General features: G+C 36.5%; 3 protein-coding genes across 3 annotated transcripts; 1 reads left to right on the top strand and 2 right to left on the bottom strand.

Moving 5' to 3' along the window:
* Window positions 1-4,004: 4,004 nt before the first annotated feature.
* LOC106130512 (isopentenyl-diphosphate Delta-isomerase 1) lies at window positions 4,005-10,414 on the top strand. The gene is made up of 6 exons (XM_013329373.2): window positions 4,005-4,142; window positions 6,831-6,956; window positions 8,087-8,272; window positions 8,633-8,761; window positions 8,885-9,060; window positions 9,618-10,414. Exons 2-6 carry the CDS (start codon window positions 6,831-6,833, stop codon window positions 9,760-9,762), a joined length of 762 nt encoding a protein of 253 aa, XP_013184827.1. The 5' UTR covers window positions 4,005-4,142; the 3' UTR covers window positions 9,763-10,414.
* A 595-nt stretch (window positions 10,415-11,009) lies between these two features.
* Window positions 11,010-15,696, bottom strand: LOC106129510 (photoreceptor outer segment membrane glycoprotein 2-like). Its single transcript, XM_013328105.2, has 6 exons — window positions 15,487-15,696; window positions 14,134-14,290; window positions 12,323-12,497; window positions 11,772-11,892; window positions 11,426-11,533; window positions 11,010-11,279 (listed from the first exon to the last, which is right to left on the bottom strand). Exons 1-6 carry the CDS (start codon window positions 15,694-15,696, stop codon window positions 11,010-11,012), a joined length of 1,041 nt encoding a protein of 346 aa, XP_013183559.2.
* A 421-nt stretch (window positions 15,697-16,117) lies between these two features.
* Window positions 16,118-25,203, bottom strand: LOC106128999 (peroxisomal ATPase PEX6). Its single transcript, XM_013327419.2, has 10 exons — window positions 23,989-25,203; window positions 23,532-23,639; window positions 22,382-22,515; window positions 21,667-22,153; window positions 21,211-21,378; window positions 20,695-20,841; window positions 19,366-19,524; window positions 18,377-18,539; window positions 17,834-17,973; window positions 16,118-16,392 (listed from the first exon to the last, which is right to left on the bottom strand). The coding sequence occupies exons 1-10, from the start codon at window positions 25,073-25,075 to the stop codon at window positions 16,253-16,255; spliced, it is 2,733 nt and encodes a 910-aa protein (XP_013182873.2). The 5' UTR covers window positions 25,076-25,203; the 3' UTR covers window positions 16,118-16,252.
* Window positions 25,204-25,268: the final 65 nt, after the last annotated feature.

Below are 25,268 nucleotides of genomic sequence, written 5' to 3'. Positions count from 1 at the left end.
ATGTTTCAATGAAGTGGCCACATGCATTAAAACATTGAACGTTTGCCCAGACCACCCGGATATACCTACACAAATATAAGTAGATAATTAATGCATCAAATAACTTGTTTGTTAAATATAGTATATTTACCTTTCACTGAACGGCCTTACTCTAATACCTAATTTAACGTTTTTAGACATGTCCTTAATACACACTCACAACACATTTGTACACTTAATTAAAAACTTAACGTTACGTTTAAATACAGTTTTCAGTCATAGTTTAAGTAAAATAAGAAGAGATAACGTTAGTTTCAGTCGACATTGGCTTGTAAATGCAACGCAAAGCTGCTTTAGCAGTCTAAAGTTATTTTAAGAGGCACGCTTCCTGCATAAGGAAATTTCTATGACAAATAAAAATAGATTAACGACAGGGTGAACTGGCCGAGATTAGAAACACAAGTTTACTAAATGAGTCTTAATTTTAATACTAGAGTACGCCGTCGGCTCCGCCTGCGTTTATCTTAAAATCCATAAACTTCCATTCCCGCGGGAATTTTGTTTATTTCGGAAGTTTGTTTGAAACTCCCTTACGTCATAGACAGAACTAATAGTCTTGAAAAGACTAAAAGGCACGTTCAGCTGCATGGTTTAATGATAGGATTGAGATTTATTACTATCTATCTATAAAAATAAATTTCGCCAGGGGAATCAACTGAATACGCCGAATCCCAAGATTCACCCGAATATGAAAAAACGTGTAAATTACATAACTATTAGTAAAATATATTGCATCTATAATTTTTAACTTTCTTACATGTCACTGACACTACATGCATTTACGTTACGCCTCTTACTAGCACGTTCTTAGCATCTTTCCCCTCGCCTGTCAAGGTCTTATGCTGTTCAGAACCGCCTGTCATTGTACACATTTCTTCTAAATGATATACTGAAACATATACTTAAATTTCAACTTTACAGAAGAAAGTTTATTTTTCTTCCTAAACTGTGCAGTTCTCGATGCACCTGGCAGGTACTTTTGCTTACATCTAATCGCCTGGCAATTTTTTTTTATAATTATCAATAAATAAAATAGATGATATTAAATTTTGAAGCTTACAGCAGGAAGTTTTTTTATCGTATGTATTTTACATTTTAAGAAATAAAAGTGTTGATGACGTGCAGGGCAGATGCCTGCCAGGTGATGATTTTTGGCCTTGGTGTGCTATGAATCATCACTACAAATTTCTAGCCTTACAGGAACACCGTTACTCGGAGGGTTCACTAGCTCTCCAACTATTACATAAATTATAGAATGCATTTATGTAAGTATACTAACTACTTATTCACTGCAATGAGTGTGCCACGATTCGTACACCGGAAATAAGAAGTAAATAGTCAGTTTGATTCATTCAGTCATTCCAGACCTATTTAAAGTACGAGGGCGACACTGAAAGTTTTTAGAACTGGCCATTTGTTATTTATATATCTAATACAAAAATGAATTCGGATTTCAAAAATTGAACTCTTTAGCAATAATAATGAGTAAAAATTTCATTCGATTGTCATTATTTTTGCAATTTGGCGGCAAAGTGAAAATAATTCGTGCCAAAAATATGATGATCTGCGTGAGGGACGGCCTTCTACGACGACGACTGAAGAAAACATCAGTGTTGTGCGGCGTATGATAGAGGCTGACAAAAGAGTTACCTATCAGCAGATTCGGACAAGTCTAGGCATTGGTATGGGCCAAATCCATAAAATCCCCCATGAACATTTAGAGGTCAGGAAGCTTTGTGCCCGGTGGATACCCCATAATTTGACTGAGGCCCAAAAACTCCGTCGTGTTAATTGGTGCCGTGATATAATTGAAAAATTTAACGGAGGTGACTCAAATGCCGTATTCGACATACTTACGGGTGACGGAAGCTGGATTTATTTTTATGATCCAGAAACTAAAAGGCAGTCGGCCCAGTGGTTGTTTCCGTGCGAGGAGTTGCCCACAAAAGTGAAGTGAGGTCGAAGTGTGGGAAAGAAGATGGTGGCTTCGTTCTTCGGAAGGACAGGCCACTACGCAACAATTGTTTTAGAGGATCCAAAAAACAGTTAATGCAGAGTGGTACACCAATATTTGTTTGCCACTTGTCTTTAAAAAAGTTCGGGAGAAATGACTTCGCAGCAGAATCCTCCTTCATCACGACAACGCCTCGGCGCATACTGCCAGGCGAACCATCGACTTTTTAAAGACATCAAATGTGGAATTACTGGGTCAACCGCCATACAGCCCCGACCTTGCACCTTGTGATTTCTATTTATTCCCCAAAATAAAAGAAAAACTTCGCGGTAAACGTTTTGTGAACGCTGAGGAAGCAGTTGTTGCGTTTGAAAGGGCCGTCGAAGAGACACCTAAGCAAGAGTGGGCAAGGTGCTTCTCCCAATGGTTCCATCGGATGCAGCGATGTATTGACGTAAAGGGACACTATTTTGAAAAGATATAATAAAACTAATATTATAGCAGAACGCTCAGTTTTTGATTTTCTAAAAACTTTCAGTTTAACCCTCGTACCGTAGGATAAAGTATAAAATATCGTAGGATATAATATGTAGATACTATTGAATTATTTAAAATGGGTACTAGGTGTATAGATCTATGTTTTAGACATGTTTCAGATAGGTATATGATTAGAGGTGTTTGTTATATTAGGTAGCAGAATAAATATTACTTACTAATATTATTATTATATACCTACATTGGAATACATTTCAATAATAGCCAATCATTCAACGTGGCAATTCAACCAGCCTTCTGGGCACGTTACCATGGGCAAACGATTAAGAATGATTACATAATTTATAACGAGTTTGTTTTTTATTATCTATACATATAATAAAACAGTAAAAAAATGTTTGTCTGTACATTTAGTATTTTTGACTGAAATGGATAGAGGGACACTATGAACGAATAACAGAAAGCAAAATATTTTTTTTTATTTTTTTTGTCTGTCTGTCTGTCTGTATGTATAATCACGCTTATCTCCGAAATTTCTGAACCAATTTACTTCAAACTTCCATCAATTGCTTTGTTTTAACTCAGAAACACATTTAAAGTTTGTTTCATCAAAATCGGTTCACAAAAAAAAAGTTATCGACATTTGAATGAACTCAAGGCATGAGTTTGCCTGCAAATAAGTTACGAAATTTAAAATTTAAAGTCATTTATCATTGTACGACAGCATAATACCTATAATATATAAATATAAGTGAAAATCAGTTTGATAATAGGTATTCTGGTTTTGCCGCACATAACATGCGTAATTCTCACGTAAAAATATTTTTGGTTTGTTAGTCTACTTTAGTACCGTGTGGTTCCCGGCACCAATACAAAACAGAATAGGACCTATCAAAACAAAATAGGACATCTCTTTTACATGTGTGTCGTTAAAAGGCGACCAAGGGATAGGCTTACAAACTTGGGATTCTTTTTTAGGCGATGGGCGAGCAACCTATCACTATTTGAATCTCAATTCTATCATTAAGCCAAATAGCTGAACGTGAATGTACGAACGTATATCTACTTTAATTTCGATTACCGCAACGGCCTCGATGGTCCAGTGATTGGCGCGTGAGACTGTGAAGTGGGCGGTCGAAGTTCGGGCCCCAACAAAAACAAGATATTTCTTTATTAAAAATGTTTTTTTTTGTGTTGTTTGAGTATTTTATATAAAAAAACCTGAAAATCAAAATACTACATATAATAAAACGGTAAAAATATTTTGTCTGTACATTTAGTATTTTGTCTGAAATGGATAGAGAATTTTTTTTTACATTTTTGTATCTGACTGTATGATCAAGATTCAACTCGAAATTTACGTGGACGAAGTCGCGGGCAACAGCTAGTAAATAAAAAAATTTAAAAAAAATTCAATTATGTACTTTGTACAGAAGATACCACTTTTTGATTTATCAGCGATCGAAGTATTTTTTAATAAAATTAAATGACGTTGATTAGTTTGACATTGACATAAGGAAGGTTTATCGTACGTACGTCATTCAATCATAATGTGACAGGAGCAATTATTGTAATTTTAACTTAATTTTTATTTATTGCGAGTAAAACTGAACTACATCATAGTACTTATTACTTATCAAGCAATTTTTAAACTGTAAGTAATTTTATCTAGTACAATTAATACCAAAAAGTATGTAATCACTACGTTTTATTCAATACGACAAAAACTTGTTGAAAATACATGAACCGAAATATTCAAGCTAGTCGGAAGTATTGTGAAACCACTTGATTTTCTAATTATTTGGTATCAATTAGGTAACAGAAGTTTAAAGCATACGCGATTAAAATTTTACTGAAGTAGTTTTTTTTTTTACCAAAACACATACCTGCACCCTAACTACAAACATTGATACACATAGATACATACATACATTAAATCACGCCTCTGTCCCGGAGGGGTAGGCAGAGACTACCTCTTTCCACTTGCCACGATCTCTGCATATTTCCTTTGCTTCATCCACATTCAGAACTCTCTTCATGCAAGCTCGGCAGTTTCGGGTACTTACATTGATACACAACTGACAAATATCAATGTTTGGTGGTTATTAAATCCACATAGGTTTTCTCCCGCATACTTACTAAAATAATACAGTTTTGGAAATCGTTAAAGTAGAATTAATTATAACAACTTTCTGTTAAGAGTATACGAAAGGGTGCGCACTTTTTGGGACTAAGAAAAATTTCGCTGATTTTTTTTGCCCTATTAAGCCCTATTTTTTTATGATGCCAGGGCTTAGATACGACCAAAAGCATCCCCTAAGGTCATATGAACTTCAACCAAGACTATGTCTATGCATTAGTGATGTAAAAATGCAACCTGTTATTGCAACCTTCAAAAATATGATTATCGCTGCAGGTCATAGTTCCAGAGATATTGTCACTTCTTTTGTACACCCCTTTAAATAAGGATTATGTAAAAATAGTCACGATATCTCTGAAACTGTGATATCTCTGAAACTGTGACCCGCAGCGATAATCATATTTTTTCAATAAATATTTGAATAGGTAAATATTATAATTAAATTTAATCTTGACATCATCCCTGATTTATGATGTTTAATAATTTGACTGTTAAATTTTACTATTTATTGACAATCATACTGACACATGCATGGAAATTAATTTGTTAAACTTGTATAATTTTAAATTAATTTAATTTGCTGCGCCCTAACAGGGTTCATGTTTGAACTAATGTACCGTTTACATCATATGTACAATTTATGTAAACAAAATGATTGAGTATTGAGAAGGATGCGATGTCATGGTGAGCCCCCATTTTTATACATGGCTAATGCATAGACGTGGTCTTGGCCAGCAATGTTTGTATGGGAAAAAAAGTGCGCACCCTTTCCAACACTGACCCAACTTTTCTTATATTACAAATGTAGATCTAATCTAATCAGAGAATCTAATAATCATAGCTATATACTTCAATATAGCTATGTTATTAGATATATCTTCACAACTTATGTTATGCTTTTCTTGGAACATGCTCACGCAAAGTGACAAAATTCTATTAATTTCCATTAATGCAGGAATTACTGTAAGTCCTCCCTCTCATAGTGCATCACATAAGCAACCTACATCCTTAATTTCAAATCTCTAAACTGGACCGTTTGGCCTGGTATTTGAGGCTAGCAGTCAGTACCTTTATATGTGACACAGCCAACTATTTTAAATAGGTGTTCAATCACAGATTTTGACACACTTATGGTACCACTAGAAAAACAAAATACAAAAAAAGAGTGTTTGTGTTCATGATGTATCATGTTCATGTTCACACATTGGCATAAAGCTCATTGTGTGTTAGCGCTTTGTATACTGAGGTAAAAACCCTAGCTGCAGTGGCAATTTTTTTATATTGCACTTAGATTAATGTCTTGTGATTCTCGGCACTATAATAAGACCACTCCATATCTTTTCATGGATGTTGACTAAGGGAAAGGATATTATTTTTAGGTATGATTTATTATTAAAAGGTGATGAGCTAGCAACCTTTCACTATTTAAATCTCAATTCCATTTTAGTCTGTTCAAGACTTGGCTTTTTTTTACCCCTAGCTTTTTTTTAAGGGATATAGAAGTGATTATATGTATTTAATTATTTTGCTGTGTGGTTCCTGGGACTTAATAATAGAACCACTTCATCTGTTTCCAACAGATGTCGTAAAGGGCGACAAGGGGAATAAGGCATACATTCATCTAAAGCAAGTTTCCATGCTAGTATGATAGCAAAGAGAAACCAGTGTGTGCCAGCTGATTCTCATCGCTTGCAGATTGTAGGAGTCAATGAAGGGAAACTTCGGATTATTCTTTTAGGTGACGGTCTAGCAACCTGTCATCCATCTGAATCGCAAATCTCAAGCTGCTATACTTACAGACTACAACTGAACGCGGTCTTTCAGTCATTTCGAGACTGTTTGGTGTCTACCCCGTAAGGCATAAAGACGTGACTATATGTAATGTATGTATGATAATTAGGTATTACGGAAAGGTGTAATAAAACATTTTTATTAACTTTATGAAACTCGCAAGGGATATAGACGTAAATATATGAATGTATGCGGCACTACTTTCTCGGTTTACGAATACCAAACCCACGTGTGAACGTTGTTTGCGAAACGCGCCATGATCCCTGCGTGCTCAAGAAACCGACAAAATTCGGTTTGCCGGCCAACGTCGCTTTGCCCTCTACACATTGGCCCAATGTATACAGAGTCTTTAAAACAGTTCAAACGAAACACAAAACAGCTCATTTGTTTATCTCCTCTTGTTCTGTGAAGATGTTAGCACGGCGGCTGACAAGATCTCTGTGGGGCGCAGTTCGGCCGGAAATAAGATGCTTGGCTACGGAACCCGTGAAACCTGTAGAGACAGAAAAAGATAAAGATGGACTTGAACCAGCACAGGTATGTGGGCTTTATATCAATTATTATCTTATAGGGACGGTAACAAAATATTCATATAAGATTGATATACAGATTTTAGTCTCATTTAAACTATTTGAAGTTTATTTGGTTTTTAATGTAAATATTATTTTTTTCACTAAAGTATTGACGTGTGGTTTCCGGCACTTTAGAATTGAACCACTCCATATGGGAAAGCCCATGCATGTCGTAAAAGGCGACTAAGAGCTAAGCTTATTAACTTGGGATTCCTCTTGTAGGTGATGATGGGCTTGCAACCTGTCACTAGTTGAATCTCAATTTCATCATAAAACCATATGGCTGAACATGGCCTTTCAGTCTTTGAAGACTATTTACTCTGACTACCCCGCAACGGATATAAACTTGACACACCACAGATTAAAGCACATGAAAATAGTATACGCACTGTGAAGGTATTTCATAATAATCCTATTAATATTATAAATGCGAAACTTTGTAAGGATGTGCGGATGTTTGTCACGCAAAAACTACCGACTAGGTTTTGATGAAACTTTGCAGTTAAATAACATACAATAAAAAATTTATAGAGTTTTAAGGCAAATAAAATCAAGGGGAACAGCTTTCATTCAAAATATATATACTTACATATATCGAATTTTTGTAAACATAAGTATATCGTAAATATCCGATATTTTAAATATCGGATATTTTCGAACCCTGTACATTATTATTCTTTTGTGACCTGATTTTCCTCGTGTCTTGCCTCTGTGAAATCTCGTTTCTCTCATGGACCAACTTATTCTGATGCAAATTCGGTATTATTTTGGTATTCTTGATTTTATCAATAACGTTACAACTTAGGTACCTATACGTTGATATTTTTCATCGATGAATTTTAGAATCTATTATTGATTATGACAAAAATGTATAAGTATTCGTCCAGCCTTTGTGAATATCTTTTCAAATTGACGTCTGTAAAGTATATTCCACTGCTCCTTCACCTGCATTATGAAAGCGGTAGGATCTATTTAAAAAAAAATACCTAACTAACTTTTGTCCTTCTTTTTCGTATGATTTACAGAAAATATAATAAATATTGTACTTTATACACTATGTTTGAACAGTAAAACGTTCTTTTTTATTGGGTTCAGGCCGAAGCGTTCGACAAAGACATCTGCCTTCTTGTAGACGAGAAGGACAACTTTCTTGGAACAGCCACCAAGCGAGATTGTCACCGAGTAGATCCCGAGGGCAATGTGTTGCTCCACCGTGCCTTCAGTGTGTTCCTCTTCAACAAACGAGGCGACATGCTCTTACAGAGACGTTCTAGTACAAAGGTAAGTAGTGGGATTTGGCAATTTATGTAATTATAAAGATTTTGTATTCTTTAACGCAAATCCTACGGGAACAATCCTGTTTTCTGGGATGAGAACCCAGGATGCCAAAGTATAATGGAACCAAGTTTAGTCGTAACCCATCCTAATACGAAATCAATTTGGCAAAAACAACACTTGTGTTTTCTTGGAAGTGAGTAGACATTCGCGGGAGTAGCCACTCAGGGAATGGGACATTCGTTCGAGATTTTTCGTTCAAGATTTTTCGTTCAAGAAAATGGACTTTAGAAACCGACTGGACATTCTGGTAATAAGACCTAACGTGCCGCGTGAATATTTTCCTTATTTTCAAATTATTCACAGGTGACATATCCAGACTACTATTCGAATGCTGTGTGCAGTCATCCGCTGTACATCGACGACAAAATAGAAGACGTTGTCACAGCGGCGCGTAGACGGCTCAATTACGAACTAGGAATACCATTAAATGATGTAAGTGTACCTACTTCCAGATTTTTAGATTGTCGTGTAGTTTGCTTTTTCCTTGACCTACGATCGCGATTGTCGATTAATAAATATTGTAACAAATTATACAAATCTTTTCGTTATATTTAGATGGACCCAGAACTGTTCACGTTCCTGACCCGGGTCCACTACCACGACCCAGGAGACGGCGTGTGGGGCGAGCACGAGATCGACCACATCCTGTTCTTCCAGGCCGACGTCAAGGTCAAACCCAACTCCGACGAGATCTCCGAGTACTGCTTCGTGCCTAAGAATGAGTTTGATGCGTGAGTAACTCTTTTTATATAGGTATTAATATTTGACTCGGGTCATTAACACAGGAGACGACGTATAGGTGCAAGATCGGCCACATCCTGTTCTTCCCGGTCGACGTCAAAGTCAAACCGACGAGGAACTTTCAGAGTACTGCTTCGTGCCTTAGAACGAGTTTGATGCGTGACTAATCTTTGCCAAGTAAGTTAATAGGTACATTGTAAACTGCTGCGAATATATAGGCATCGACAGAAATTTTGGCTGAATAGAAATTATTGGGAACAAATAGAGCACCTTTAACTTATATTTTTAGCTATTATAGAGCAGATATTACAGTACAGAGCATTACAGAAGTAAAAATTCAGGGCTTTCTTAATCGGTGTGATTTGCCCCGAATAAAATGTAGAACGTCTATATAAAAATTGGTAGTAATTTTTTATGTGAAAAGTTCAAAATAAAGTCTACAATCCTAAAAATTTTACCGTTTCCAATAAGTGATGAAGATACCTCGCCAGGAAGAACACTTGGACAAACAGGATAATGAGACTAAAATCAAGTATATTGTCAACAGTTACCTACCCACATTGGAAGGCCCAACCACGCCCTGGTTCAACCTGATCCGCCGCCACAGACTGAAGCTATGGTGGTCCAACCTTCACAGATTGAAGGAACTAACCGACACGAAGATACACAAGCTGATGGATGATAAGAAATAAGCAAGACCTGCCTTGGTCTGAAATTTCATGCAATGTTTTATGTGTCCGGAATTTACGGCAATATTATTATATTTTTTTGTTTCCTGCAAAACAAGTGAGTTAATTTTTTCTCTATAAATATGGATTCTTGATAGAATGTGGAACTATAAAATTATAGGATTTATCATTTAATTTTAGAAGTTATTTTTTTTTTTAAGTGTTCAAACCAATTCACTTAGAAATTTGTTTGCTTTAACCCATTACAAATTTAAACGATTTATATCATACAAGATAATGAAATCACTTGAAGTGACCATTATATATATACGACATAACATCACTATGTTAGATATTTAATTATTACATGAAACGGGCAGCAACAAAGATTAAGACCCGGAATAATATTGTCGTAAATTTGCATAACTCCAGCGAAAATTATTATTTCATTTATAAGTATATAATGCATTTTATTATTATTTTCTGTAGGATTTCTGTACTAAGTATTAGTTTCCGTAAATTAAGTCCTATGAGTATTTTGTTAACTAATTTATGTTTTTAATCATAGATACACAAGTCCAAAAAAGTATATTGTATAGTTGCTAGATAGATAGTCAACTTGTATGAAGAATGTTACTGGCATTCACGCAAAATAAAAAAATGGATAAAAATGGAATTATACATCTTTTTTATGAAACAATAGCTCATTGTAATTGAATGTCAATGGTGCTTGAAATATAAATTAATTATTGTCATAATCGTCTTATTTCTCGGATATCTTAAGTCATTTATATTTTCACTCAATAACAGACACATTTTCCAATATTTTGTTTTATATAAATTGAATCAATTTACTAATTGTGGCCTTTCAGTCTTTTTGAGACTGTTGGCTCTGTCTACGGTATGTTCTTAGGTCAAACGATAAGTTATCTAGAGCGTTATTTTTTAATAATTACACAATTTCGTCGATAACGATAAGGTGGTAGGTTAGAGGTTTTGCTCCAAAGGCGATTAGCTGGGTAGGCAGATTGCTCATTAGACGTTTCCTTTTGTTTGACGATTTGCTACTTTGGACTTTTGATCGGGAGAGAAGCTTAAAATCTATTTTACGAAAATTTTGAAAGTCTATATTTTCACCAAGTAATGTATTAAAACGAATTTGTCCTAAAGTGAGACCTGTCGTTTTCGTGGTGTTTTTATACAAATAAAATACTCGAAGTCCACGTGTAGCAGAGAGGAAAAAAATCCATTAATTGCGTTGAGATTAAAATTTATTCATAAATAGGTTGCAATTCATCCGAGCTATTCATATCAGACGGCGAGGAGGTGCCTCCCCTCCGCGGTCTATACGTCGCTGTGACCCAGTGTAGAGTGCGAGCTTCGCGCAATCTTCTCCTTCTGAAGATTCTTCTACGTGGAGGGGGAGAGACTGTGTTGGTCAGTGAACGGAACAAATAAGCATTGCAAACTATACGGTTACCCTCGTGTAGACCGCTGCGGTATGCCGTGTGGAGATATCGAACGGCTGTCACTTGAATTATCTGGAAAATAAACTTAAAATTCAAAGAAAAGCGAAAGGGCAAAGGCAATTTCTTGAGACTTGAATAAAAATTTGACTTTAGGTCTTGAAATTGGTAATAATAACACATACATTGATTTCACCAGCAAACCAACTATTTTAAGTTACCATAGCTATGATGATCAAAGACATGACAGCATTGAACCGCCACGAAACTGTCATCATTTCGCTAATCAGTTTCTCTTCACAACCATCCTTCCAAATTGTCAACTGATTCTGAAAAAAAAGAACTTTAGAAGACGAAATATTTTATTCTATATGGCAAGCAGCATTATGACGAAAATGTAAGCCTGTGTTCCTATTATATCTACGTAAGCCAAAACCCAGTTAAATATCTACCTAATTCGAGCAGGCCACAAACAGGATAGCTACTTTACCTACCTATATACTTTACCTACTAAATTGTGGAAAAAGAAAACAAAATTAACTTTTCTAATTCATAAAATATACGTACGGAGGGATTATACTTGTAAATGGCATTAATTTTGGTAACGCCGTGATGAATACATGGGGTCATTACTTCCTTGGAGCAGCAACTGTAAGGGACATTATCGGCGACGAATTTGCGATTCTTCCTGTGGATGCAAGCAGGAAATTGTCACTAATATATTTGTCACAGCTATAAATTATGAATATGTCTTTGATTAGGTTATTTGGTAAAAGGCCCTGAGCCCATAGGCTTCACATGGTAAGTATATGGTTTGGAGAAGAAAAGTCTGTTGATTTCGAAATTAAGAAGGTATAGATCTTGATCATACAAATCTTGAGATAAAAGGAGAGTATAAATCTTGATCAAATCGGAGTCGTCTTAGTAAAAGATCAGGTCAAGGGTATACCTGCCTTAAACCTTTGCTTTGCATGAAGTGAGCTATTAATGTAAAGATAAAATGCAGACCGCGAATGGAAAGATATAGTCTCTGTCTACCCCTCCGGGGAACAAATATTCCTCGTCAGGGGAAGAGGGAATCTTTGTGTCTGTAAAGATTGTAGCAACAAGAAACTAACAATGAATCCGATTTGACAGATTCTCCTGTGGTATACCACGGTATGTAGAACCACTCCTGGTAGCTGACGCGGCCGCAGCAATGGAACCTGGTCTGCAAGCGGTCTATAGCCACCTTCGATGGCAGATGGCTGGAGTAGCGGAGCATGGCTTTCGTGATCCCGCCTTTTATTTTAGCTACAAAAACACAAAATGGGGAAAACAAGTAAAACTGTTACATAATTCACCTTTCACACAAAAAAAAACAAATCAGTCCTTCCGTTCGGGCGCTATAGTGCCACAGACAGACAGAGAGATCAAGCTTATAACACCTTGTCGATTTTTGGTTATTTAAAAAGGTACCTATACTCAGACTAAGTAACGTAGATTTTATGCAAGGATATAAACGAAGATTTTGAGATCTGTGTCTGATGTTCCTCAGGTTGAAATCCAGTCACCACTACACACCTCACTCACTTGATGGTGAGACAGATATGCTGATGATCTACCACTCTAACATTCATGCGATGATAATGATGTTGGCTGATCTGTGTCTCATTGCCGAGTGGTCGAGAGAGTTTGGCATCTTCGTAAATCCGAACATGTGTCAGGCCATCATTGTGGGAAGTAGGCTACCGAAGTTAGCCGTAAAGTAACTGGTACCTAGGTACGCTGCGTTCTCTAGATTCAAAAACTTCCTGTCCCAATACACCAAAAAATTACTCTCTGTCCCTGAAGAATAAAGTACCTACCTATCTCTTTTTAATAGATTTTTATTTATATACTTAAATAGCTTCCGCGGGCCCCTCTTCCCCACTGGGCACTATGGGCACGTGCCCAGGGCCCCGCGATCGACTGGGGCCCCCTAGTTCCTGCCAGATTACCAAATGATAACCGATATTTAGGTATTACCGAAATAAAATAATTTTAAAAAATCTGATGATAATGACTTACTACAATACAAAAGATGTAGAAGCTCACAGCAGAGTATTTTTGATGGCTCTGCGCCATCAGTCCATTTGAATGGAAAAGAGCGATTTAACGTAGAAACCTTTCTTCCAATAATCGATACCTTGAGTGTTCATCTTAAACAGCGACTAAGTTCATATGAGACCGTTAGTCAACGTTTTAGTTTATTTTTCACTTAAAAACTCTGAATTCCGAAGAGATACGACAAGGATGCAAAGAATTTTCTGAAATCTATCACGAAGATGTAAATGAAAAAGAGTTAGAAATAGAATGTCAACATTTAAAAGAATACCTAAAAAATGTTCAGAGTGAAAATGAAGCACCTAACAGTGTACAGGAAGTATATAATCTATTAAAGCAAAACAAAATTGAAGACATTTCCTAACGTAGAAATTGCATTGAGAATATTTTTAAGCATGATGGTCACTAACTGCAGCGGAGAACGCTCCTTCTCCAAATTGAAAAGAATAAAAAATGAATTAAGAAGTACAATGCTTCAAGAGAGATTAACTAGTTTGTCGCTAATGTCCATAGAATGTCATATTCTCAATACCATAGATTTTGAAGAAGTGATTAACGATTTTGCTCATCTTAAATCTAGAAGGGTACCTTTGCAATCAACATAGAATTAATCTAAGGATTTTATTCTAAGCGAGTTACTTTTGTAGAATATTTTTAATATTTCCTATTTTTTATAGTTAGTAACTAAATAAACATAAAAATAAAACCATGTTTGTGTAATTTCTTTATCTATTATAACTAAATAGAGTTTTCTCAAGGTCGAAGGGGCCCCATGATCCTAATGTGCCCAGGGCCTCAAATATAAAGACGGCCCTGAGCTTCCGTAAATAGTTTGCTTAAATACCTCGTATGATGGTTGACTGTAGTCCTGAATAAAACATGATGGCAAAAAATATTATTATCATGATAATCAGTGCCCACATGTAATAATAAAGACCGTTGGTAACATCGTATTCTTTCTTCGCTAAGCCAGCTCGGAACAACTGGTACAAACCATACAACTAGAAATAAAATAAGATGCTTGATAACATTGTAAAGACTCGAAAGTTGTTACATACATACATACATATGGTCACGTCTATATCCCTTGCGGGGTAGACAGAGCCGACAGTCTTGAAAAGACTGAATGGCCACGTTCAGCTATTTGGGTTAATGAAAGAATTGAGATTCAAATAGTGACAGGTTGCTAGCCCATCGCCTAAAAGAAGAAACCCAAGTTTTTAAGCCTATCCCTTAGCCGCCTTTTACGACATCCATGGGAAAGAGATGGAGTGGTCCTATTCTTTTTTGTATTAGTGCCGGGAACCACACGGAAAGTTGTTAAGTAGGTATAATACTATGATCCAATATGAAAAAGTTGCGAATATCAAACGGGAATCGCTTTGTGTAAAAACCTGGCTTACCTGATCCGGGATTATGTTCGAAAGGCACACAAACACCCCTCCAAAAAGGCGAGGATGTAACCAAGACTATCTTATGCCAGGAAGAAGACATGTCATAAAAGTATTTTTATGTTATTACTTTACTATATTATCCACAGGGATTTAACGTATTTAGTAAGAATTGAAACTATATTTAGGTGCCGTGTGGTTCCCGGCACCGATATAAAAAAGAATAAGACCACTACATCATCACACTCTACATCTCTTTTCCATGGATTTCGTAAAATCTACGTACTGTACTAAGGGATAGGCTTAGGTATTACTTAGGATTCTTCTTTTAATAACTAGGCATAGCAACGTGTAACTATTTGAATCTCAATTCTATCTTTAAACCAAACTGCTGAACGTAGACTATGAGCATTTTCAAGACTGTTTGTCGGCTCCGTCTACCCCGTAAGGGATATAGACGACGATTATATGTACCTACATAATGTACCTATGTACTGAAATTTATATATTTAAACTTAATGCATGTAAAATGTACAACAGGTAGAAAATTTGAAAATGGTGTAAAATCATGGAGAGCAGATAAACCTGACCCACTGTCCAAATATTATGATTCGCGAAATAACGTGTCGTGACTGATTTATTTAACCCAGATTGTAGCTTATCTTAAAGGTTTCTTTAAAACCGCTAAAGACCGATTATACTGCTCGTATAAGTCAAACACAATAACTAGTATTGAAACCATATTCTTGTTCACCCATAACGTGATGTGAATATTCCGTAATACAATTATTAGGAAATCAACTCGCCTCGATTACAACAGCAATGATTGACCCGCACGCGATCATAACAGGGATTGCGTTGCCGTCTGGCCAGCAGACAAGGTCCAATAGGGTCCCCTCCTCGCTTCTTATCTCTTCCGAAGTATTCACTAGCCAAATTAGATAGAATATTACAACAGGCATAAAAGCCATTAGAAGCATCCGTAAGTTGTTGAACGAGGCCCAGCTTAGATACATTTTTTCGGGGTTGCATCGATAAATTAATATAAATCGTTTGATCAGTGTTTATTTTATCACTCTTCAGTTTACCCAAAATAACCCTTTCACTTTTCTATACCTGGCAACGAAATGTCAGAAAATCTGTTGAAACCGTCATCGAAAATATCCAAAAATTTATTCACAACCTTTTCAGAATACAAAATAAAGGGTCCAATTCAAATACGGTGTAAGAAAATTCGATGTTTTTTAAATTTTACCATAGAATACACGTTGGGCACTATGGGCAGAATAAAATAACTTCTGACATTAAATAAAACCATTTATTCATTCATTTATATAATCACGTCTATATCCCTTGCGGGATAGACAGAGCCAGCAGTCAGGAAAAACTGACAGGCCACGTTCAGCTGAAATAAAACCAGAATTTAAAAAACAATCGGATTTACCAATAACAATTTATTATACTTAAGACTAGAACAATTCCATAACAAGCCATAACAATAATTTAAACTATTAAAAATTTGTTTCATTTAGGCAGCACTAAATACAATTAATCACTTCAATAATTATTGAGTTATATTTGCGATTTTAACGATTCATAATAAGCCAACTCTTCGTCAGTAACAGAAGACTTGAACGAATCAACGCCTGCGCACAGTTCTGATACTCCTAGAATCACTGAGTCCGGACTTAGTTCGCTTTCTTTTATTTGTCCTGTGAACAAAATTGATTCATTTATCATTTTGTTAAATGTTTCATAGAAACGTCGTCACAAAAAGGTTATCAATCCGGTTTGGATTGGGTACTATCCATTATAATACAATGTTTTTGGACATCGTATCAGACTGTCTTATCATCTCTCAAGTTAAAAGCTCATAAGCGAAAAGATAGAAAGAGTGACAAGATTTAATATTGATATACTTACATATCGTATTATACGTTCGTAAATACTGAACTCTGACTACAGGCCAAACCGCTGACTCTAGAGACGAGATTATTTGGCATTCAGTTATGTGGTCTAAGGGTAAGAGGTAGGTAAGAGAAGATTTCTCAAAATTCCCAAAAGGCTAGACCTTTAATGCCATTCAGATACCATACACCCACAAAATAAATTAGACTAAAAATCAAAAAATACGTAGGTATCCTTATGACTCGAAAATAAATATTAATAAATAAATAAATACATACGGGACAAATTACACAGATTGAGTTAGCCGCGAAGTAGGTTCGAAACTTGTGTTACGAGATACTAACTCAACGATACTATATTTTATAATAAATCTTCTATATATATAAAACTCTTCCGTTACTGAGTGACTGACTGACAGACAACGCACAGTCGAAACTACTGGTCGTAGACAGCTGAAATTTGGAATGTAGGTTCCTTGGGATATGTAGGGGAGCACTAAGAAAGGATTTTTGGAAATTCAACCCCCAAGGGGGGGAAAAGGGGTAAAAACGTTTCTATGAAAAATCTTATTCCTTGGGTTTATAAACTTGAAACTTGGCATGATACACGTACATAGGCAAGTAAATATGTTTGACATTATAAGTTTTTTCAAACTACCCTCCAATCGTGATTTAGGAGGTGCGATTGGGTGACTGATTTATTAACGCACAGCCGAAACCGCTCGGTATAGGAGTCTGAGATTTTGAACAGTGGTTCCTTTAGTAACATAAGTGAGCACTAAGAAGGGATTTTTGAAATGTCAACCCCCAAGGGGGGGAAACGGGATAAACTGAGCCGGGGCTGCGGGAAAGTTCTAACGAGATACCGTGGCCCCGGAACGCAAAGGGCAACTGAAGGAACGAGGTGGGTTTTAGTCAGTAAAAGTCTGACACTCCCTTCCGTTCCACCCAGAGCGGGAGAGGTCATTTGATGATTTCCCATCCTTAAAAAAAAAGACTTTGTATGACAACTTTCAGTCGTCTCTTTAACATACACGAGATCATTAAAAAACGCTATATATAACCGAATTACACGTGGGCAAAGCCGCGGGCGGAAAGCTAGTACTTGTATAAGTAGATAAACATCCAAGACCCAGGCCAATTAGAAAAAGTTTATTTCTCATCATGCCCTTGCCGGTATTCGAACCGAGTTACAGACAAGCGCACTACTGCGCCACAGAGGCCATCAAAATAAATAAGCACTTACCAGCTTGAAGTCTGTGTATGACGGTCCTCACGGCGGCGGCTCGCGCGTGGCTCACCACTTGCAAGAGGTCCGCGCCCGTGCAGCGCTCCGGCAGGGCGAGCGCCACGGCCTCCAAGTTCACTTCCGGACGCAATTTGTGACTGGAACATGAGACAATGCTGAACAGTCTCCATGAAAAAGGGTTCGCGACAGAGTAAAACAGAGATTTGTAGAAGAAAAAGAATGGTGAACGGGCTCGATAAACACTTTGGACAGTCTGTTGAATACACCATGTGTACCTTATAGGTTTTTAATATATATTTCATGACCCTTTTTTAATACTATAACTTTCATTCATTCATACTGTGCTCATGAGAGACGAGATTCTATGCATATAACTACATGTTACCCGTGACGTTGTCCGTTATTGAGGTATGACCGTAAGTTTGACTACTGATTTTCAACTACCATCAGTCCAGATTTTATAAATATCTGTAAAGCCATAATATCGTGACCAACAGCCAGGCTGCAGTATAAAATATTTTTATGGATAGCAATAGTTACTTCCGACAGAGAGCCTTCAGGACCGACGTTTTCTCCCGGAGCCCGGAGTAAGGCCCCACGTAGATCAATTTATCCAGGCGGCCAGGTCTTAGCAGGGACTGTTCTAAAAGGTCGGGCCGATTGGTCGCGCCCATCACGAACACGAAACTAGATGACTCCGCATCTGAAAAAATTTGGTCCTTAATGCTTATTCTGCATAATAACTTGTAAGCATTATTTATTTATTTATTTATTAATGGAAGTCTTACAGTCTAATTTATATGATATATAAGTAATAATAATATAATGCGATTGCTAATTACAAGACTTCACAAGTAGAATTGCAACCATGGAAAGATTTACACAAAAACTGCGTCATGACATATGTACATAGATAAATGTATAAATGAACATATAGTAAAAGAACAGATAAAAGCAATATACTTATTAAATATCATTAAAAAAGGATCCACTCAGTAAACAACTAACTGTTTTTTTACTACTGTGGAACAGGTCGAGCCGATGGGAGTATTTATTGAAGTGCTTAGCAGCACGTAAAGAGAAGGAGTTCTGTCTATATTTAGTCCTACTAAATGGAACGCGAAGTAGCGGTCGTTGTCTATAATGAAATAAATCAGTTCTAAGTTGAATTTTGGAGAGGAGCTCCGGGCAGTCCACTGAGCCTTTGGCTATTCCAATCAAGAAACCGACATATTGATAACTAGAGGCCGCCCGCGACTTCGTCCGCATGGAAACCCTATCAATCCCGCGGGAACTCTGGGATAAAAATGTGTTATTGTGTGCCTATGTGTTATTCTGGGTCTTCAGCTACCTACATACCAAATTTCATGGTAATCGGTTCAGTAGTTTTTGCGTGAAAGAGTAACAAACATCCATACATCCATACAAACTTTCGCCTTTATAATAGTAGTAGGATATAGCCATCGCCAGCTCGTCCAGGAACACTATGCAGGGCTGGGTGGACCACTGGCATGGCATTGCAGACTCACCGGGGCGAGCGGTGACGCCGTCGAGCTCGGCGAGCAGCTGGCTGACGACGCGGTCGCTGGCGCCGCCGGAGTCGCCCGCGGAGCCGCGCCCCGGCGCCAGCGAGTCCAGCTCGTCCAGGAACACTATGCACGGGGACGACGCGCGGGCCGACTCGAACACTGAAAATAAATAACATTTTCATACATCAACTACTACCCCTCCGGGAAAGAGGCGTGATTTTATGTATGTGTGTTCATACATCAATACATTTACATTTACACACACATCTTCTTCTTCCTTACCACTCTGGAGAGGAGCCTGGGGTAAGCCTTTGACCATGGATCCTGGATTGGGTTAGTAGTAGTAGTTTTCATGAAGCGACTCCCGTCTGACCTCCACAACCTTTGCAGGAAAACCTAACCGGTATTGCATCATAGTTTCACCATCCAGTTGCCTGAATGTGCAGGTTTTCTCACGATTTTTTCCCTCGCCGTAAGAGCATCGGTTAGTATTCGTAACTTATAACTTTGGAAACAGTCATTGGTCCATGGCCGAGGTGGGATTCGAACCTGTGCCTTTGCACACATCTTCTTCCTAAGAGCGTAATCCCCGGTTATATCCTCAACTCTTTGGAACGGAACGCGAGATGCAACCTTTGATGTATAGTAAACTAAGGGATGTGAAGATAATGTACCAAAAAAAGAGTTTTGGGGGAGTAGTAGACATCTATATTTTAACAATGTTCGTGGGTCCGTGTTATGTGTGTGCTATGCATGTTCACTTGCATGCTGCCTGACTCATATTGCGAATGTTTGATGCAGTTTTCTTCATAATTATGTCTTTTAAACGCATTTTACAACGTCTATATTCAATATTGCCAGAAAAAAGAATAGGACCACTCCATCTCTTTTCCATGGATGTCGAAAAAGGCGACTAAGGGGTAACCTTATAAACTTGGGATTCTTTTTTTAGACGACGGCTTAGCATCCTGTCACTTATATGAATATCAATTCTATCAGTAAGCAAAACAGCTGAATATATCAGTATTTTCAAGACTGTTGGCTCTCTCTACCCCGCAAGGGATATAGACCTGATTTAATGTACATATGTATGTTTACAACACAGAGTTTAATTATATAATTAAGTTAATAAATAATTTAAATAGCAAATGTAAAGAGTAAAATGAAACTAATTCTATTCTCATCCAAAACAATCTTTTTGGGCAGATCTCGAGAGCTTTGGAGCAAATAGCTGAAAGAGAAGAGTAAAACCTATAAGAAAACAGAGAAGGTATAAGTTATTTCTTAATTAAACATACAAGTACCTTTCTTTTCTTATATCAAACATACCTTTTCTGACGTTCTCTTCAGATTGCCCAATATACATATTGAGTAATTCCGGGCCTTTCACACTTAGGAAGCTCACATTTAGCTCTGTACTGACCGCTTTAGCTACCAACGTCTTGCCACAGCCTGGAGGGCCATACAGCAAAATACCTATAAATGGAAAAAAGGTAAATAATTTTTTTTTCATTAAAGGTAGATAAATTTTATCATACTGTATTCTCTTTAAGGCAGGAATTAATTTATCGGCAAGACTAACATGGCACGAGCGACGACGTTGTTATCGCACGATAAAGTATCGCTGTCCTGTTTCACGTCACAATAATAAGCGAAACAGCAATAGTTTATCGCGCGATAAAATGGCGTCGCGCGTGTCATGCTAGCCCCGCCACTTATGCCCGTTTTCATCTTTGACGACATCCATAGAAAAAGATGAAGCGGTCCTATTTCAAAATGCCAGGATCAACATGGTATAGAAAAAATTAAGTATGACATAACTTTGATTGTTGTCAAGTTATTTACCTGATCTTCTGAGGCTTGAATTTTTAAACAGATGTGGATATTTGATTGGAAATTCAATGGTTTTTAAAAGTTCTTTCTTCAGAGTATCTAGACCGCCAATATCTTCCCAGTACACTTTCGGTATTTTAGGCGCGTCCAGATTTTGACTTTGTAGGCCACGAATTGATTCTATAAAAAAAAATCAGATTTTTTTTTTTTATATATAAGATAAGATAAACTAAACTAAAAAACAACGTGGCACAGGTCAATCAACCAAAGTTCTTATTAAATTTCCCTTTTTTTGAAATACCAAAAAAACACACGAGAGATATATTTAAAACCAAAGTTACTTTAAACGAAGTACGTGTCAATCGAGATGGATTTTGGCGACTTATGTCTCGTGCAGACCGCCGCAATTTATGATCATCTTATGTGCCGTGAATCGAACTGCTACCGAAAGAAAATAATGTATAATACCTAAAGCAGAGTTAAAATCCTCTTCTTGAACCTTGTGCAGATCAGGAACGGGTGGTAGCTGGTTATACACATTGTGTTGCTTCAAATATGACTCTCTCAAGGCGAAATGCATTAAAGTATCCAGGTCCCCATACAAAAATGTTTCAGTTTTTGCTGCTATCCTTCTTAATACGTCATTAGATTCCCTACTCAATACAACTTCTGAATTTAAATCAAAGTTAGCTTCATTTTTCTCCCCATTTATATTTAGTTGCATAACAGATGCGAACCATTGTAGCATTTCAAACCTCTGTTTAACATTCGGACGAGGTATATGGTATTTTTCAAGGAATATCCTAAGAATATTTGGTTTGAGTTCTAGGCGATCTGTGATTGCTATAAATATGATAGGATGCTTTGTATAGTTCTGGTAGAGGTCTGTTATACTGTTCAAGAAGTATTCCAAAACTCTGCAGTCTTCATTGTTTTCTGGGTCCACAGCAAATACCTGTACATGCAAGAAGAGCATTTACTACAAAATTGAAGTACCTTGCTGATAGCTGTATACCGTCGTAATCCTATAAACATATTTCTTTTACTTCTTGTTGTGCCATCTTCAATTAAGAAATTCATACTCATCTATGCTTTCCATACTTAGGAGATAGCTGGCCAGAATTAAAACCGTATGCTCTCAAAAATCGCGACGATTTTTTTTTATCGATTTAGATAATCTTACCTCAAAGTTGTCCAAAACAACAATGACAGGTGCTGCAGCTTTCGCTTTCTGTATTGTGGAGCTGATTTTGCTCTCTGTTTGTTTGGCTGTGGAGCACTGCAGCGCATTGCAGTCTATTTGCAAACAGTTCATCCCTGGAAGTTAAAACAATAGCTCACTTGCAAGAAAAAAAACTGACTGGAGAATGGATACTAATGGTCAACCGACATCTCTGTTTTTAATAAGATAGGGATAAACCCCACAACAATGTTTTTTATTACGCTTAGATGCAAGAACTACTGAATAGATCTGAATAATATAGTATATCTGAACTGACAGAGCTTCGGTGGTCAAACCGGTAAGGTGCGCCCGCTTAAAATGCGTGATGCGCTGAAAGGCACAGGTCCGAATCCCACCTTGGTCATGTACCAATGATTGTTTTCGAAGTTTTGTACATTAGTTTGAATACTAACCAATGGTGAGGAAAACCTTGTGAGGAAACCACCTGCACATTCGGGAAACTGGATGTATAACCATGATTGATCCAATATGGGTAAGGTTTACCTGCTACGGTTGCGGAGGTCAGATGGGAGTCGCTTCGTGTAAAAACCTACATACATATGGCCATGTCTATATCCCTTGTGGGGTAGACAGAGCCAACAGTCTTGGAAAGACTGAATGGCCACATTCAGCTATAAGGCTTAATGATAGAATTGAGATTCAAATAGTGACAGGTTGCTAGCCCATCGCCTACTCCTTAGTCGCCTTTTACGACATCCATGGGAAAGAGATGGAGTGGTCCTATTCTTTTTAGTATTGGTGCCGGGAACCACACGGCACAACATATTATGCGCCACTAAAAAAAGAATACAGGTTTTAGGCAAATCCCACAAGAACTAGTTTTTACCTGGATAAAGGGTGCCTAAGAATTTAATAATTTTTTATACTAATCTAGCTTTTGCTGCCTAGCAAATTACCAGAAAAAAAGTAGCCTATGGTTACATAGGCTGTAATGTTAATTAAATAACTTGTAAAGTTATGTCTTGTTGTCTCTGCCAAAATATCATTAAAATTGGTCAACATAACTTTTATCAACATATTTTATATTTTAAGTATACTTATATGATAGACCCTAAATTCAATAGAAATAATATAATGAAGATACACCTACCATTATATTTTGCTAATGTCTTCACAAGAAGGTGTCGACCGCATCCGTCAGAGCCAGTCAGGAGCAAAATTGGTATGATGGGATTAGACAGAGCTGATGATAGGTCCTCTGAAAAACCAGGACACATGTGGACAAATAAATGGTCAGAAGCAAAAATAATACATCACAAGAAAAATTTAAAAAAAAAGTAATAACTTAATTACCTACACAATAATTAATGTTAAAGCTGTAAAATAATGTTGTGTGTCTGATGTACACAAACACAAATAATAAATATATGTTATTGTACAAGCATTCTTAGGAGTTGACAATCCAACCCAGGGCCAGGGTTATTCGTGAATTAAACTGTTAACCTGATTGGCAATGTAAATTTTTTCCAAAATATTTATTTAGTGACATTTACAATTTTCTGGAGTGTATCATCAAGTTACAAAAAAATCATAAAAAAAAAACCTACCTATGTCACCTGTAAGGAAAGGTTTTATGGTGTCTTGAATTTGCTGAAACTTTTGTCTAAGTCCTATTGGACAAGCTTTCAAGCTAAACATGCTATCATTTTGTTCTTGCAGTGTTATATATTCATCCATAGGCTTCAATGCATGTATATTTTCACCTAATGTTAGCTGTGTGACACCTTTCACAATAAAATATGCTTGTAACAATTTAGTATCCTTGTTAGAATTGTCACTAAGCTTTTTACACTTGAAAAATATCTTTCCTGTAGACTCTACTAAATCCAAATACTTATGGTGATATTTGGATGTTATTTTAGGTGTAAGATCTATGCTAAAAATATCATTCTCAGTCATTAGCTTTGGTATTTCAAAGTAATTGCTTAGTACTTCTTTGATGAAATCATTGGCTAGGTCAAAATCATTTACTAAAAGATTAACTTCTGCTGTTGCAGCTATTTTAGGTGCATTCTCAAGTGATGGCACTGTGTGAAAAGTAATGGTGATATTTTCACAATTATTAATGCCAAATGTTGACACTATATTATAGTATTCATTTTCATTAATAAGAGCAGTATTGTCAGTGACCAATTTTGAACCAAACACAGGTACTATTCTTATTTTATCAAGGCTGTTTTTAGAATTACCAGACCACAGCTTTTTATGTATTTCAGAAGTAACAAAATGAAGGTTAGGCTTGAGATTATTTTCTTTTGCAGATTTTGTATTTTCATGTTTTTTCTTGCAATCAGAGCTTAATTTAATTGCCAACCAGACCACCCCATTGTCAATATAAAACAAGTTTTGACTGCATAATTGGATATATTGTTCTTTAGATATAATAATGACTTTGTGGGTAATGACTTCAATGTTTTCTTCCAACCGATCATCTAGGAGGGCTTTTTGAATATGTACTGGAATTGTCTTCAACTCGAAGGTCTCCATAATATGGGTAGCCAATAACCTCCTTCTGCTATTAATTCTATACTTTATTGAAAGGAAAACTAGAAATGAATAATAGTTGAACTTTGGATAGACAAGTTTCAAACAAAATTTTATCACCCATAGTTTTAAATATATATCGTCATTCATATTAAAAAATAAAACTCACGAAGTTTCTGCTACAAACAATAATAATAAAATACATCTACAATAAGATTAAAAAATGAGAAATTCGAAACAATACACACACTAATTGTTTTGATCACAGACAGATTTTTTCATTTCAAATTTTCTTAAGTACTGTCAAGTCAATCTATTAATCCTGACTTTGGCACATTTTGAC

This window comes from Amyelois transitella, chromosome 18 (genome assembly GCF_032362555.1).
Source record: "Amyelois transitella isolate CPQ chromosome 18, ilAmyTran1.1, whole genome shotgun sequence".
NCBI classification, from domain to species: domain Eukaryota; kingdom Metazoa; phylum Arthropoda; class Insecta; order Lepidoptera; family Pyralidae; genus Amyelois; species Amyelois transitella.
Note: the sequence above shows the minus strand (reverse complement) of the source record. Positions and strands in the feature narration are given on the sequence as shown.

Excerpts from the sequence above, each read along its gene's own strand:
- LOC106130512 (XM_013329373.2), top strand. The coding sequence starts at position 6,831 with ATGTTAGCACGGCGGCTGACAAGATCTCTGTGGGGCGCAGTTCGGCCG. Across the intron at positions 6,957-8,086 it reads ATGGACTTGAACCAGCACAG|GCCGAAGCGTTCGACAAAGA; the intron begins GTATGTGGGCTT and ends TATTGGGTTCAG. Across the intron at positions 9,061-9,617 it reads CCTAAGAATGAGTTTGATGC|TTACCTACCCACATTGGAAG; the intron begins GTGAGTAACTCT and ends TATTGTCAACAG.
- LOC106129510 (XM_013328105.2), bottom strand. The coding sequence starts at position 15,696 with ATGTATCTAAGCTGGGCCTCGTTCAACAACTTACGGATGCTTCTAATG. Across the intron at positions 14,291-15,486 it reads TCATTGCTGTTGTAATCGAG|TTGTATGGTTTGTACCAGTT; the intron begins GCGAGTTGATTT and ends TTTTATTTCTAG. Across the intron at positions 11,280-11,425 it reads CTTTGATCATCATAGCTATG|ATAATTCAAGTGACAGCCGT; the intron begins GTAACTTAAAAT and ends TTTATTTTCCAG.
- LOC106128999 (XM_013327419.2), bottom strand. The coding sequence starts at position 25,075 with ATGAATGACGATATATATTTAAAACTATGGGTGATAAAATTTTGTTTG. Across the intron at positions 22,154-22,381 it reads TTGTTTTGGACAACTTTGAG|GTATTTGCTGTGGACCCAGA; the intron begins GTAAGATTATCT and ends TTGCATGTACAG. Across the intron at positions 19,525-20,694 it reads TGAAGAGAACGTCAGAAAAG|TGTTCGAGTCGGCCCGCGCG; the intron begins GTATGTTTGATA and ends ATTTATTTTCAG.